At 45.5% G+C, this 17,290-nt stretch overlaps 1 protein-coding gene across 1 annotated transcript in view; it reads left to right on the top strand.

The window, feature by feature from the left end:
• LRRN2 (leucine rich repeat neuronal 2) overlaps nucleotides 1-15,812 on the top strand; it is a 47,593-nt gene extending 31,781 nt beyond the window's left edge. Inside the window, exon 2 of the mRNA XM_029573861.1 lies at nucleotides 13,235-15,812. Coding sequence (XP_029429721.1) covers nucleotides 13,404-15,587 — 2,184 coding nt within the window. The 5' untranslated portion in view covers nucleotides 13,235-13,403 and the 3' untranslated portion in view covers nucleotides 15,588-15,812. The remainder of the gene's footprint in view (nucleotides 1-13,234) is intronic.
• Nucleotides 15,813-17,290: the final 1,478 nt, after the last annotated feature.

Raw genomic sequence — 17,290 nt, 5'->3', positions numbered from 1 at the left:
AACATCTTCATGTGCCCCTCCCATAGTACCAGACCCATAACTGAAACGGCTCCTTCTCTGCTCTCTTAGGGTACAGCTGGCAGAGCTGTAATAATGCAGGGAGGAGGCTCTCAGCCTCTCCTTCCGGCCCATCCTAGACTCATTTTTATGAAGTGGTGGGCGAGCAGGAGAAGTCTCCATCTGTGATTACTGATCTTGGTGGGGGATGCAGGCTCCATTTAGTCACTCATCCAGTCAGAATGCACTTTATAGATTATAGAGAGGATTTATTTAGACTAGAGTGGGGAGGACTGAAGGGGTGACCTGACAGCTGTATAATGAGGGATTTATGGTAATTGGGAGTTGTTCTCCATATCTACAGCGAGGAGAAGTCCCAAAAACTTTTCCCCTGGTTTGGTCTTTCAAAAATAAACTTGTGAAAACTGAACTGGGAGTTGCAGTGAGATGAGCTCCAGTGAGAAATGTTCAGAGGTGGCTGCAAGCCCAGCTCCACTGCTCCTAGACCTTGCAAACTACTGGCAAGTCCTGCTCCATATCTGCTAGAGAATTCAGCAGTGACAGGTCAGCTCTATCCTAGGGGAATGTGTCATTATACCCACTTTCTATTTCATTTACCTTTGTAACTATAGGTGTGAGGGGCTATGAAAAATGAGGGAGAAACGTGTATTTAGAGAGGTAGACTCTCTCCCCTGACTTCCAATCACCCATTTTCTGAGCGGTGGAACGAAAGCATGGGGCGACACCGCACAGACGCCACATACAATACAGCACATGCTCACGGGTGCCTCGTATTTTGTGTTCAATTAAGGACGGTAAGGGCAGTTTTTGCTGAGCTGCTGAGGAAAGGAAATCAATCAGTAAATGTCCTAGAAAGCACAAATATGACTTTTGATGCTTGACTGACAGAGGACCTACACACAACTGTTTGGGGGCTATTTTGTTTTAAATACGCGTGCTCGCCCACAATTACTGTAGGATTAGAATCCATTTAACAGAATCTCAGGGGCTGAGAGCTGAGACAGGAAAAGGAAGGAACAAGTTCCTGCAAAACTAATAATTCACACACTCTCACTCGCTAACATCTGAAATTCTCCTGGATACCTCAGGGTCGGACTGAAACAGGAAGGCATCCAGCGTCAGAGTTAAATCTTATTAAATACTGGGACAGAAAAGAACACATAAGACTTAAGGGTGCTGTTTTGAAAACAGAGGTTTCATCCCTGGGAAATAGTTTGCATTCCTTAAACGGTTCTGGAGCCTCTTTTGGTTCTTGACTGAGCTGCTTCCTGAAGCATGGCAATACCCTGCTGTTTTCACCTGATAACCAGAAGAGGAGCGCACCACCTGGAAGGAGAGCATCACCTTGGTGAGGCAGGAAGCAATCCTGTGGCTAGGATCTGCCTCAAGGTGATGTAGTATGCTCTTGCAGCGAGGACAGGTCTCCAGGGGCAGGTGCCCAGGAGGGAAGGCTAGGACGGCCATTATAGTTGGTGATTCGATTATTATATCTGGTTGGCTGGTGGACGTGAGGGTCGCTTGGTAACTTACCTGCCTGGTGCAAATGTGGAAGATAGGATTTTAGATGGTGCTGGGGAGAAGCTGGTTGTCTTGGTACATGTGGGTACCGATGACATAGGAAAGTGCAGGAGGGAGGCTCTGGGAGCCAAATTTAGGGTTTTAGGTAGGAAGCTGAAATCCAGAACCTCCAGGGTAGCATTCTCAGCAATGCTCCCCGTTCCATGTGCAGGTCCCCAGAGGCAGGCAGAGCTCCGGAGTCTCAATGCGTGGATAAGACGGTGGTGCAGAGAGTGGGTTTTAGTTAGTTCAGAACTGGGCATAATTTTGAGAAAGGGGGGGGGGGCTTTTCTGAAGGGATGGGCTCTACCTTAACCAGAGTGGAACCAGACTGCTGGCGCTAACCTTTAGAAAGGGGATAGAGCAGCTTTTAAACTAGAACAAGGGGGAAAGCAGACAGTCGCTCAGAAGCATAGGTTCAGAATGATGTATCTTTCAAGGATACTAAGAGAACAGGGAAAATAGGGCATCCCAGTAGAGAGGGTGCAATAAATGCCAAAGTGGACCAAGTATCTTTAAGTAAAGTGTAGAAAGATTCCAAATGACCTCTGTCAAACAAAAACCAAGTTTAAAATGTTTATCTACAAATGCTAAAAGTCTAAAAAATCAGATGGAAGAGTTAGTGTATAGCTCTGGGTGAAGAGGGAGATATAACTGGCATCTCAGAGACCTGATGGAAGGAGAGTAACCAATGGGACACTGAGATACCAGGATACAAATCATATTGAAATGACAGGATGGATCAAATTGGTGGAGAGGTGGCACCATATGTTAGACAGCACTGAGTCAAACTGGATAAAAGTTCTGCAGGAAACAAAATACAACAATGTTGAATCTTATGGATAGAAATTCCAGGCGAAAAGGGGAATAAAATAGTAATGGAGGTGGCCAGAATGAACTAACAGACAATGAAATGCGAAAAGAAATTGGGGAAACTAACAAAGTCAGCAGCACAGTAATAATGGGAGGTTTCAATTACCCTGGTATTGCCTGGGTAAATGTCACTTCAGGACATGCTAGAGAGGTAAAGTTCCTAGATGAAAGTTAGTTGGTACAAGAACCAACAAGAGGGGAGACTATTTCAGACTTAGTCCTTAGTGGGACACAGGATTTGGTGCAAGAGGTAACAGTGCTGGAGCCCTTGGCAATAGTGATCAAAACATTATCAAAATTGACTTAACTGGAGGAGCACAAAAAAGAAATCTACAAGGACAGCATTTAACTTTCAAAAAGGAGGAAAATGGTTAGGAAAAAAATGAAAGGAGCAACTGGAAAGGTTAAGAGTTTAGCTCAGGCATGGATGTTGTTCAAAAATATCATCTTGGAAGCCCAGACCAGACGTATTCCATGCATTGGAAAAGGTGGAAGGAAGGCTAAACGACTGTTGGCATGGCTGAAAGGCGAGGTGAGAGAGGCTATAATAGCTAAAAGAACATCTTTCAAGAAATGGAGAACGGACCCAAATAAAGAAAACAGGAAACTGCAGAAGCACTGGGAAATCAGATGCAAAGCTTGAAAAGAAGCTCTCGCAGTGGAAGCAAAAACTCATAATAAAAACTTTTCAGATACATTTGAGGTAAAAAGCCTGTGAGGGAGTCGGTTGGATCATTAGATGATCAAGGTGTAAAAGGGGCACTTAGGGATGACAAAGCCATGGCAGAAAGACTAAATGAATTCTTTACTTCAGTATTCAGTGAGGAAGATGTAAGAAATATACCCATTGATAAATAATCACAACAAATAGAAGCCACTGAGAGATTTAATTATCCATTCTGATTTTGCAGACGAAAGAGCGCGAGTAATATCTGATGATGGGAATGATAAGGGGCATTATACTTGTAGAAAATGTACTGTTTGTGTTCAGTCTTTTGCGGGTGAGGTTTTACCATTTTTTGCAAATGGTAAGTTCAGGTTCCAAGCTTCTACAAATTGCGAATCTAAAGGTGTGATATATGGGTTGTGGTGCCCTTGCCCTCGTCTCTACATTGGGAAAACCAAACAGAGTCTTAAGACTCGGATGATAGAGCATAAGAATAAAACGAGAAGCTTGGGAGTGAGTGCCGATGTGGTGACCTGGATTGCAAATTGGTTGACGGACAGAAGACAATGTGTGATGGTAAATGGAACCTTCTCTGAGGAGAGAGCAGTTATAAGTGGTGTACCGCAAGGATCGGTGTTGGGACCGGTCCTGTTCAATATCTTTGTGAGCGACATTGCGGACGGGATTGAAGGTAAGGTTTGTCTCTTTGCAGATGACACTAAGATCTGCAACAGAGTGGACACGCCGGAAGGAGTGGAGAGAATGAGACGGGATCTAAGGAAACTGGAAGAGTGGTCGAAGACATGGCAGCTGAGATTCAATGCAAAGAAATGCAAAGTCATGCATATGGGGAGTGGAAATCCGAATGAAATGTATTCGATGGGGGGGGGGAAGGCTGATGTGCACGGAGCAGGAGAGGGACCTTGGGGTGATAGTATCTAATGATATGAAGTCTGCGAAACAATGCGACAAGGCGATAGCAAAAGCCAGAAGAATGCTGGGCTGCATAGAGAGAGGAATATCGAGTAAGAAAAGGGAAGTGATTATTCCCTGTACAGGTCCTTGGTGAGGCCTCACCTGGAGTACTGTGTTCAGTTCTGGAGACCATATCTTCAAAAAGACAAAGACAAGATGGAAGCGGTACAGAGAAGGGCGACCAGGAAGGTGGAGGATCTTCATCGGATGACGTACGAGGAGAGATTGAAGAATCTAAATATGTACACCCTGGAGGAGAGGAGGAGCAGAGGTGATATGATACAGACTTTCAGATACTTGAAAGGTTTTAATGATCCAAAGACAACGACAAACCTTTTCCGTAGGAAGAAAATCAGCAGAACCAGGGGTCACGATTTGAAGCTCCAGGGAGGAAGATTCAGAACCAATGTCAGGAAGTATTTCTTCACGGAGAGGGTGGTGGATGCCTGGAATGCCCTTCCGGAGGAAGTGGTGAAGACCAGAACTGTGAGGGACTTCAAAGGGGCATGGGATAAACACTGTGGATCCATAAAGTCAAGAGACCGCCAATGTAGAGTGGGTGGCTCACCAGAACGATGGCTACTGCCCGGAGACAATACCCTTATTAAATAAACATACAGATGCTTACTGTGACTCCAACATCGCTCTAAGCTTCAACGGCAAGAGGAAATGTGGAAAAAAGGATTTGCAATCACAAAGAGGGGAGTAGCTGGCTTGTTACGGCGGTTACTACCCCAAACCAAATAAGCCTAATACTTCACTTTCCAAGCATATACAGCATAGTTCTCTGCTTCAACGGCAGGGGAGAAGAAAAGAGGGTTCACACTCACAAAGCGGGGAGTAGCTGGCTTATTACGGCGGTTACTACCCCAAACCAAATGTGCCTGATACTTCGCTTTCGATGCATATCCAGCATGGCTCTCTGCTTCATGTCATGGGAGAAAGGCTGATACATCAAGCATTTCCAGCATAGCTCTCTGCTTCAACAGCAGGGGAATAAGAAAAGCTGAGGCTTCACGCATATCCAGAATAGCTTCAACTGCAGGGGAGAAGAAAAAAAAAAAAAAAAAAAAAGGATTCGCACTCACAAAGCAGGGAGTAGCTGGCTTGTTACGGCGGTTACTACCCTAAACCAAAAGGGCCTGATACTTCACTTTCAATGCATAGCCAGCATGGCTCTCCGCTTCAACGGCAGGAGAGAGGAAAAACAACCAATAGGGGCTGTATGACATAGTCTGGGTAAAGGGAATAAACATGGGTGTAGCTTGCTTATTGCAGCGGTTACTACCCCTAACTAATCAAGCTAGGTATTTCACTTGGATGCAGCTCCATCACTGCTCTCTACATTAATGGTGGGGGTGGAAGGGAAATAGAACCAAGAGTTAAGAGAAAAAGATAAGTATGAGAGAAAAAAATGTGTGAAGCTTGCTGGGCAGACTAGATGGGCCATTTGGTCTTCTTCTGCCGTCATTTCTATGTTTCTATGTTTCTATGAGTGCTATTGTGAGAAGCAGAGTTGAAGCACCGGTGGTACAACATTGTTTACAATATCATCACACGTTTGAGGATTTGAGATTCGCTGCGATTGAAAAACCACTGCCCTGTAATCGTGGGGGAGATTTTGACGGCTATCTTCTGCAAAGAGAACAGAAATGGATATATTTTTTTGACACAGTGGATCCTAAAGGACTGAATAAGGAGATTGATTGGTCCATTTTTTAGAGCTAGGTCGTTATGTGCCCTTTAATCCTGCAGGAGTATGGGAGATGTAGTGTTCAAATAGATGGATTTGTCTCGGATTTCTGGTGACGTCAGTTTAGAGATGCATTTAAATCACTGGTTCTAGTTTTGTAGTAGACATCTGAGACGCTGAGGCGCTATGTTCAAATCCTTTTAGAGACGGCTAATGTTCCTCCAGGTGAGTGTTGAATTTGAATAAGTATGTTTTGGGGAATGGTTTCTTGAAGTGTCCTTTACAACTTTGGGGTGTTGAAAGATATAAAACTGAGTTCAGTCTAAAAGCTGGAGTGTCTAATTTTATTGTTTTTAATTTGTAGGATTACAGAATATTTTGCCTAGACAGATTTAATAAAAATTCCCCTGAAGAAGACTGAGTTCAGTTGAAACATGATTCATGTAAAAGGGAGTATTTCTGAACAGCATAGCTTGGTGATATAAGATTTGATCTGTTGGGCTAAGTATTCCTTTTATAAATTTGGTGATTTGGTGGTAGAGTTTGGGGTAAAGATGTGTCTAATATAAAAGTAAAAGAGTAAAACTAAATAAAAAATTGCAGATACAATAAAGTATAACTGTTTAACATACAGAGCAACAAATGACAATAAATGATTAGATGAAAAATGCTCTAAAGGCTGAATACAGCCTGCGGCCCATTGCGTGGCGAGAGGCTGCAGAATAAAGATTTATAGAGCTTTGACTTATGATATTGTCATTTGTTTGCATTAAGAACTCTTTAATAATTTTTTGTGGATTGTATCCTTTTTCCTCTCTCCTTGTATCTATTGAGAAATATACCCATGACAGAAATGATATTCAAAGGTGATGATTCAGAGGAACTGAAACAAATGTCAGTGAATCTGGAAGATGTACTAGGGCTAACTGACAAACTAAAGATTAGTAAATCACCTGGACCAGATGGTATACATCCCAGAGTGCTGAAAGAACTGAGAAATGAAATTGTGGACCTGCTATTGGAAATTTGTAAACTATCAGTAACATAATCACCTTCCTGAAAACTGGAAGGTTGCCAATGAAATGCCAATTTTTAAAAAGGGATCGAGGGGTGACCCAGGAAACTAGAGACCAGTGAGTCTGATGTCTGTGCCAGGCAAAATGGTAGAAACTATCCTAAAGAACAAAATTGCTGAACATATAGATAGGCATAGTTTAATGGGACAAAGCCAATACAGATTTGGCCAAGGGAAGACTTGTCTCACAATTTTGCTACATTGTTTTTTAGAGGGCGTAAACAAACATGTGCATGAAGGTGAGCCAGTTGATAGAGTGTATCTGGATTTCCAGAAGGCATTTGACAAAGTGCCCTGTGAGACATTTGTTAGGAAATTAAAAAGTCATGGGATAGGGGGCAGTGTCCTACTGTGGATTGGGAACTGGTTAAAAGATAGAAAATAGAGAGTAGGCTAAATGGTAAATGTTCCCAATGGAGAAAGGGGAATAGTGGAGCCCCCGGGATCTGTTCTGGGATCACTGCTTTTTAATATATTTATGAACGACCTGCAAATGGGAACAACGAGTGAGGTGATCAAATTTGCCGATAACACAAAATTATTCAAAGTTGCTAAATCACCCAAGGATTGTGAGAAATTGCAAGAGGACCTTGCAAAACTGGGAGCCTGGGCATGCAAATGAAATCTAATGTGGACAAGTGCAAAGTGATGCACGTAGGGAAGAGAAACCCAAATTATAGCTACAAAATGCAAGGTTCACATTAGGAGTCAGTACTCAGGAAAAGGATCGAGGTGTCATCGTTGAAAATACTTTGAAATCTTCTGCTCAGTGTGCAGCAGCAGCAGCCAAGAAAGCAAACAGAATGCTAGGGATTATTAGGAAAGAAATGGAGAGTAAAACAGAGAATATCCTAACGCCTCTGTATCACTGCATGCTGCAACCTCATCCTGAGTATTGTGTGCAGTTCTGGTCACCTCAGCTCAAGAAAGATATAGCAGAATTAGAAAAGGTACAGAGAAGGGCGACCAAGATGATAAAGGGGAGGGAACGATTCCCCTATGAGGAAAGGCTGAAGAAGTTAGGACTCTTCAGCTTGGAGAAGAGACGGCTGAGGGTGGATATGATAGAGGTCTATAAAATAATGAGTGGAATGGAACGAGTAAACGTTAATCAGTTGTTTACTCTTTTGAAAAGTACAAAGACCAGGGGGACACACAATGAAGTTATTGGCTAAATCATTTAAAACTAATAAAAGAAAATCTTTTTTACTCAACACATAATTAAATTCTGGAATTCATTGCCAGAGGATGTGGTGAAAGCTATTAGTGGAGCTGCATTTAAAAAAGGTTTGGACAAGTTCCTGGAGAAAAAGTCCGTAAACCATTATTAAGGTGAACTATTGACCTTTTGGGATCCTGCCAGGTACTTGTGACCTGGATTGGCCTCTGTTGGAAACAGGATACTGGGCTTGATGGACCCTTGGTCTGACCCAGTTTGTCAAGTCTTATGTTTTTAGGTTCAGTTTACTTCAGTCATTAGTAATGGGAGCAATTAAGGAAATTAAAATGAAAAGACTGGTCTGAGGATCCTTGTGTTGGACCAGGAAAGCAGCTGGGAGATGGGTGCACTGAAAGTCCAGATATGTGTCCAATAACCACATCTCATCACCTCCACAGCAGCTTCACAAAAGAGGGAACAGAAGGAGGCTCTTTCTGGCACAAAGGGGCATTAACAGTAAATTTGGGAGACTGAGATCATACCATAAGAACATAAGAAATTGCCATGCTGGGTCAGACCAAGGGTCCATCAAGCCCAGCATCCTGTTTCCAACAGAGGCCAAACCAGGCCACAAGAACCTGGCAATTACCCAAACACTAAGAAGATCCCATGCTACTGATGCAATTAATAGCAGTGGCTATTCCCTAAGTAAACTTGATTAATAGCCATTAATGGACTTCTCCTCCAAGAACTTATCCAATCCTTTTTTGAACCCAGCTACACTAACTGCACTAACCACATCCTCTGGCAACAAATTCCAGAGTTTAATTGTGCGTTGAGTGAAAAAGAATTTTCTCTGATTAGTCTTAAATGTGCTACTTGCTAACTTCATGGAGTGCCCCCTAGTCCTTCTATTATTCGAAAGTGTAAATAACCGATTCACATCTACTCGTTCAAGACCTCTCATGATCTTAAAGACCTCTATCATATCCCCCCTCAGTCGTCTCTTCTCCAAGCTGAACAGCCCTAACCTCTTCAGTCTTTCAATGGCTTAGCAATGAAGTTCATTCCTGTCAAGTTTGTGCAAAATTAAGCCCTGTGGAGACTCGCTGGGTGCTGCAGCTCTGGCATTATCAGAGCAGATGGATAGACCTCTTACTGGGAGATGCCTTTTCAGCCACCCAGTTGCCCCTGCCTCCCAGTCACAACAAACCCTACTAATGTCCAGTCCTAGTGAAAAGATTTCTCATCTCTTGCCACACGGTAAGCGATGAGATAAAGAGCGAGCAGAGATGCACTCAGCCTGGGGCACTGCAGAGACAGGATGGAAGTGCAGGAGAGAGCCACAGAGAGGGAGGGGCCTGTGAGAGAAAGGTCAGTTTGGATGCTTAATGGCCACCTTAAATGTCACCTGGCCAAGCCTGAATCTTCACGTTCCCACCTGGGTGCATAACATTGTCATCCTTTCTGCTCCAGCAGCCTACAACCTCAGGGTCATCTTTGACTCCTCTCTCCCCTTCTCTGAGCACTGCTAAAACTTGTCATTTCTGTCTGCATAATAGCCCCAAAATCCACCAGTCCCAAAACCCATATCCCCTCTCTTGTCACCTCCCAATTGGACTACAGCAGCTGGCTCCTCACAGGTCTGCCGCTAAACAATCTTTCTTCACTACAGCCCACGCGTTTTCTCTTCCTCCAGCATCATTACCATCCTCTTAACCCTCTTCTTGTAGCTCTCCATTGACTTTCTATCTGCTGTCATCCTATTCAGACTCTGACCTTTCTATCCTGTGGCTCTGGTGCCTACAGCAGCCTTCCTGAGTGGGGACATCTTGTTCCATCTTTGTACCATTCAAAGACCCCCCCCCCCCCTTCGAGATTCCTTTTAAATCTAAAAACTTTGACTCTTCTGATCTTGACCCTTTCACATTAAACATGATTTATTGTAATACCTACGTGATTACTAGAAATTATGACTTATCTGTAAGCTCCCTGGAGCAGGGACACTCGATTTTATGCATCTGTACAGCACTGCATAGACTCACTAACCCTGCAGAATTGGGAAGGAGTACGAGTAGCTTGGGGACAGTAAATGTAACATAGCAGATGATAAAGACAAATGGGCCTATCCAGGGTGCACTGCAAGGATCTATCCCAGCTGCCGGCTCTAGAAGCTTGACCCATTCAAGTCAGTTTTCATTTTACTCTTTGGTTCTCTACCATTCTGGCTAGATGAGGACAGAGGATGTCATGCCTAATCCAACACCAGCACTCTCACCCCAGCCCCACCATATCTTAAAACAGCTACCAAAACCAGGGAGGCTGCGACCTGGACATCCAGCCTCCTACAGCCCCAAGGACCTTCTGGACAGTACTCAGACAACACCAATCTGCCAGCACTGACCCGATCGGTTTCTAGAGAGTCATAGCCTACTGGTACCAAGCTGGTTATCCCATGGCCTGCAGTACCACCAGCTCATGCTTTCAGTATCAGTCATCCCTCCAGTTTCCTTAACTCTAGCCTAGACCCCAGCCAATTTCTGGCTTTATCTTCACCTCCCTCCACCAGGGATCCTCTATGCCTGTCTCAAGCTTTCTAAAATCCTGTCTCCACCACCTCCCTGGAGGTCGTTCCATGCATCCATCACCCTTTCAGTAAAGAAGAGGTCCATACTGAGCCACAGACTGTCAGGGTTCGTTACGCAGCTAAATGTTGCTGAGTAACTTGCAAGAATATACTCACACAAACCCAAAGTTATCCAAATGCATCCCCAGAACCTTCCCCCTTTATCTGGATACATTTTACCCAGGTAATTACGCGCCAGGTAAGATGTATCCAGTTGGAGTGGGAAAGTAAAACCTTGGGGTTTTACTCAGTCAAATACCTTTGAATATTGACCTCCAAATATTTTCTGATGTTGCTCCTGAGTCTACTCCTTGGAGCCTCAAGCTGTGACCTCTTGTTCTAGATCATTTTTGCCACTGAAAAAGGTTTCCTCTCCTCTGCTCTCAGGAATATTGCGCTGCTTAAGACTCATCTTGTATGGCCTGCACTGTTCTGGACCTCCTCCAGCCTGTCTGTATCCTTTTGCAGGAATAGTTGCAGAAGTGGATACAATTGTCCAGTATAGTCTCTCACCAACCACCTCTCCTTGCTCTGCCACGTGCTGTGCACCCCAGCATCCCTCTGCCTCTGGGGGCCTCCTCATTATTCTTACACTTACCTTGAAATCAGCAGCAATATCACCCTGAGGTTTCTCTTCTGGTTCATGCACAACGGTTTCTCACCGACCATCGTGCATTGCTCCCCCAGTGTCTGATTCCACACTGGATTTGCATTGAATCGTAACAGCCAAGTATTAAACCACTCCGCAGTCTTCGATTCCTGAGGCACATCCATTCTGTTGCAGATCTTAGTGTCATCTGCAAAAGACAAACCTTTCCTTGTAACTTATCCACAGGCAGTAGCATGGCTGGGAGCAGGGAAGAGAATCCTCTTGTATGAGACTCAACTAACTTTACTGGCTAGAGAATTTTACAGGGGTTGCTAAAGTAATGGTATGGATTGCTATAGGATGGTGTTGCATGCATCAGATCTGACTGCATGGTATGGTTTGGCACGAACCTGGAGTGACATGAGACCAGAGAGCTGGAAGGTGCTCACTTAGGCTGAGGGTGGACAGAATATTCCTTCGCTGTTGAGATATCTACTCTCCAAAGGGTTGGGTCTGTCTGAACAAGGCCCTGGTGCTTCTGTCTCTCTAGGTCCCTGGTTTGCTGGGAATCACTATCCCCTGAACATGCATCAGGGCTCATTGGTTGTCCGATTTAAGTTATAACTAATTCAAAAGCAATTTAATTGAAATCAAACATAAGCAAAACTAAGACTTAATTCCATTTTAGTTTATAAATGAAGCATGCCGATTCTCTCTTTCTGCAGTCACCAGCCTGTTTGTTCCCTTCTCCTCCATCTGTCATTCTCTGTCTCATCGGTTCCTCTCCCCTTCTTGTCTCTCCATCTCCTATCTGCAGCCACGGGGCAAGAACCTAGGCCACCCAAGGAGCCGAGTGCTTGTTTGCCACTGACCCAACTACAGCGATGAAATCGCTTTCTCCCTGGCTCACCTTGGGTCCTGATGTGTTTTGTGGCCCTGCGGATAGATTTGATCCAGCTCCTCAGAGCATAGGTAATACAATCACAAATCCTGGAATGGAGATAAGGACCTGGGACATCCACCCATGTCAAGGGCAGGTGATCTGCAGAACAGAAACGGGCTTCAAAGTTCTCTCTTTTTCTGCAGTAGCTTTCCAGAGTAATAGCAATAGAACATCTGCTGAATTAAAATGAACAATGAAGCATCGGAAGGGATGCAACAATCAATAGCTGCCTGCCCCCACTCCAGCCACCTCCTCCTCATGCCATGACGCTCCGGGAGCTTTCATGTAGGATGTGTGAAAGAAAAGGAGGCAGGGAGAGCAAAGTGACCCAGAAAAGAATGAGCAGGAGAGAAAGAGGTGTCCTGAGAGCCGGCCAGCAGCAGGACCCAGGAATCCTCGCTCAGAGCTTTCCCAGGGTAATCAGCCGAGACCTGCATCGGACCCGCGGTGCCCTGCAGGCTGAATGAAACAAGCCCCATGTTTGGATTATTTTACTAACAGCTGCAAATTGCCTTCTGATTTGGACTCCTTAGCCTAGTCTAGAACGTAAAGTTGTTCCTTGCTCTGCTCCAGGCTCCTGCCACTTCTGTCCCTGCTGTGTCCTCAGCACCTTTTCAGAACTATTTACTGCCTAATGAGAGCAGCTCTAGAAAAGGCGTTTTAAAATGCAAAAGTGCCGAATAAATGGCCTCAGACTGGTCCCTATGCAAGCCAAGGCCCTACACAGGCACTGTCCCTTCACTGCTGAACTAGTGCAATTCGTAATATATCAGAAAGAGGCAGAGGACAGAACGGGCATGAGCCAGAGGGACAGAGACAAGCAGGGGTTCAGAGACAGGAGGAGGTAAGAGCCAGTCAGCTGGTTTTCCTCTTTCATCTGACAGGAGCATGTTCATAGCCTCCGTCAGGCCTTTACTTCATGAAAGATGATTCATTGACTCCTGACATCTTCCCTCCTTGCCTAATATTTATTTATTTATTTTTAACTTTTATATACCGATGTTCCTGTATAGGATACATATCGCACCGGTTTTAATATTACCCATTATTCTCTTTCAGAAGAACCTTCCAGACTGTGGACTAGGAGAGGAGAATGAGTGCACCCCAAAGAAAAAGGAGAAGTTTTCACTAGTGGATTTTGCTTTTCCCTGCCCATCAGTGGATGGATCCTGGCATCTAACGCCTTTTTGGCTGAGGCCCTGAGCAGCAGCCCTGCCAGACCCTCTCCATGTATAGCCCTGGATGTACCTATGCTGGGCTCCTGGCCTGGACAAAGGCCAGCTGGATAATGAGACTCTTTCGCATGCATCTGATCCTGGTCTGGGTAGCTACCGCAATGGCCATCCCAGCAGTGCCATGGAAAGTCCGATGCCCATCGCAGTGTGTCTGCCAGATCCGGCCATGGTACACACCCAGGTCTGTGTACCGAGAGGCCAATACTGTGGATTGCAATGATCTGTTCATCTCCACTGTCCCTCAAAGCCTTCCGGCTGGGACGCAAACACTACTGCTGCAAAGCAACAACATTGCCAGGGTGGAGCAGAGCGAGCTTGGCTACTTGCTAAACCTGACAGAGCTGGACCTATCCCAGAACAGCTTCTCTGACATTGGGAGCTTCACACTGGAGACCATGCCTCAGCTGCTGAGTCTACATCTAGAGGAAAACCAGATCTCCCAACTACCTGACAACAGCTTCTCCAATCTGGGCCACCTCCAGGAGCTGTACCTGAATCATAACCAGTTGTGTCACATCTCCCCCAGAGCATTCATGGGCCTTGGGAACCTCCTAAGACTTCACCTTAACTCCAATCTGCTGAGGACTGTGGACAGTCGTTGGTTCCAAGTGCTACCCAACCTGGAGGTTCTCATGATTGGGGGCAACAAGGTTGATGCTATCCTGGACATGAACTTCAAGCCACTGTCTAACCTGAGGAGCTTGGTGTTAGCAGGCATGAACCTCAGAGGGATCTCAGACTATGCCCTAGTAGGGCTGAAGAATTTGGAAAGCCTTTCTTTTTATGACAACAAACTGATGGATGTTCCCAAAAGGGCCTTGCAGCAAGTTCCAGGTCTTAAGTTCCTGGATCTTAATAAGAACCCACTGCAAAGGATTCAAGAGAATGATTTCCTCAACATGCTGCACCTGAAAGAGCTAGGCCTGAACAACATGGAGGAACTGGTGTCCATTGACAAGTTTGCCCTGATCAACCTTCCTGAGCTGACCAAGCTAGAGGTCACCAATAACCCCAAACTCTCTTTCATCCACCCCAATGCATTCCACCACCTGCCCCAGATGGAGACCTTGATGCTGAACAACAATGCCCTAAGTGCCTTGCACAGACAGACGGTAGAGTCCTTGCCCAACCTACAAGAGATCAGCCTCCATAGCAACCCCATCCACTGCGACTGCATCATTCGATGGGTCAACAACACGGAGAACCACATCCGCTTCATAGAACCCCAGTCCACACTGTGCACCGAGCCGCCTGAGCTAAAGAGACAGCACATCCGTGACATCCCTCTGCGGGACATGACGGACCGCTGCCTACCACTCATATCCAGGCAGAGCTTTTTGTCACACATGGAGGTAGCTGTGGGAGAGACCATAGCACTGCACTGTCGAGCCCTGGCAGAGCCCGAGCCTGAGATCTACTGGGTCACACCTTCCGGAACAAAGCTGCTGTCATCATACACAGAGGATGGGCAATACAAGGTGTACCCTGAGGGGACACTGGAGATCCATCAGGTCACAGTGAGAGAAGCTGGACTCTATACCTGTGTTGCTCAGAATCTCATTGGAGTTGACACCAAGGTAGTCAGTATTGCTGTGAACAGTTCATTCCCACGCAGCGAGGACAGTGTCCAACTCCACGTGGTAGAGGTCCACACATACCACATCCTGCTTGCCTGGAAGCCTCATCTGAACACTGTGGCTGCCAACCTTACCTGGGCCAGTTTGTCAGATCACACCAATGTGGAAGTAAGCAGCATGACCAGACTTCCCGTGGGCCTCCACACTTACAACATGAGCAGGCTGCAGCAGGGCATGGAATACTGGGCTTGTCTGCACGTGGCCTTGGTGGATGGGCAGAGGAAAGTGGCCTGTGTGAGTGCTAGGACTAAAGAGGGCATCGTCCAGCAGCAGTCCCTGGCCAGCAGATACAGCGTCCTGAAGGCTCTGACTCTCTGTGTGCTGCTGCTCTCTGCTGCTCTCATTGGTCACTGCACTTTCAGCTCTTGGAGGCCACAGCAAGCAGGTCTGGGGGGACGGCTGCCGCAATGCAAGCCATGGAAGCCAGGGTCCTCTGGGCGTGTAGTGTATCCCCCCTTTATACATCCCTGGGACCCCGCAGACACAAAGGAGGAGCAACTATTAGCCATTAAGGCTCAGGCACCCCCACTGGATTCATAAAGGCCGATGCAATGGTTTGGGAATGGGGGAGGTGGGAAAGGGAAGCAAAGCTTATTTTTTTACCAAATTATAACAATAACAGGACATCAGAAAAAGAAGCTAGAGCAGGACGACCTGGACAGTGCCTACTGACACCTGCAACTCCTCTCCCTGTTTCTAGAAACAGCACCTCTGAGACTGGGGGGAGAGGCATTCCGGAGGCTGGGGGTTCACTGGTCAATGCTGAGTGTATGTGGCGGGGAGGGCGCAGAAGGCTGAGGATGGGGATGGATACCTGAATGATAGGTAGGTCTGGATGCCTGAGAGTCAAGGCTGAGGAGGCAATGTCCAAGTCAGTGCCGACAGGTGAGGGTTGTGTGCCTGGGGGGGGGGCGCAGAGAGTACCTGAGCAGAGGGGAGTAGGGAGTAGGGGTGATTTATGAAGGAAAGACATTATCTGCCAGAGCTTGTGCTAAGAAAGCAGAGGCTTTGCACATCTCTGCAGCCCCACTATGGGCAGAAATCCAACACACAGATGCACCTGTAAAACCAACACACAGACGCAGCTGTACACACACAAATACAAGTACACACATACAGGTGTACCCACAAACACACAGATGCAGCTGTACACACACTCATACAGGTATAAACACAAATGCAGTTGTACACACACACACAGAGGTATAAACACAGATGCAGCTGTACACACTCATACAGGTATACACACAAATGCAGATGTACACACAAACACACAGAGGTATAAACACAGGCACAGCTGTACACACACAAATACAAGTATACACACATACAGATGTACACACAAACACACAGACGCAGCTGTACACACACTCATACAGGTATAAACACAAATGCAGTTGTACACACCCACAGAGGTATAAACAGACACAGCTGTACATACACTTAAATACAAGTACACACACATACAGATGTACACACACACACACACACAGAGGTATAAACACAGACACAGCTGTACACACACTCATACAGGTATAAACACAAATGCAGTTGTACACATCCACAGAGGTATAAACACAGACACAGCTGTACACACACAAATACAAGTACACACATACAGGTGTACACACAAACACAGACACAGCTCTATACACACTCATACAGGTATACACACAAATGCACTTGTACACACAGACGCAGCTCTATACACAAATACAGATACACAAACACAAGAATATACACAAATGCAGCTATACACACATACAGGTACACACACAGGTATACACACAAATGCAGCTGTACACACACACACACACACACACACATAGGTATACATACAAACACATATACAGGTATACACACATACATAATCACACAGACACAGCTGTACACACACACACACATACACACACACATATACAGGTATACACACAAACACACAGATGCAGCTACACACAGACACAACTATACACACACATATTCAGGTATACACAAATACATAGCTATAGACACACATCAACGAGGAGACACTAGTGGCATAAACACAGACATGCATAAACATGATTAGTTACACAGCTGGTCAGGGTCAGAGAAGATCAGAAGTTCATCCTTCTGACTGCCTCTACATCAGGGGTCCCCAAACATTTTATCAGAAAGACCAGAGAGAACATTTCAAATCATTAAGTGGGCCCAAATAAAATGTTAATGAAGAAAACGTCAAACATACAACAACTCAGAGCATA

This window comes from Rhinatrema bivittatum, chromosome 12 (genome assembly GCF_901001135.1).
Source record: "Rhinatrema bivittatum chromosome 12, aRhiBiv1.1, whole genome shotgun sequence".
In the NCBI taxonomy this organism is placed as follows: domain Eukaryota; kingdom Metazoa; phylum Chordata; class Amphibia; order Gymnophiona; family Rhinatrematidae; genus Rhinatrema; species Rhinatrema bivittatum.
This window is presented reverse-complemented; position numbering and strand designations above follow the sequence as displayed.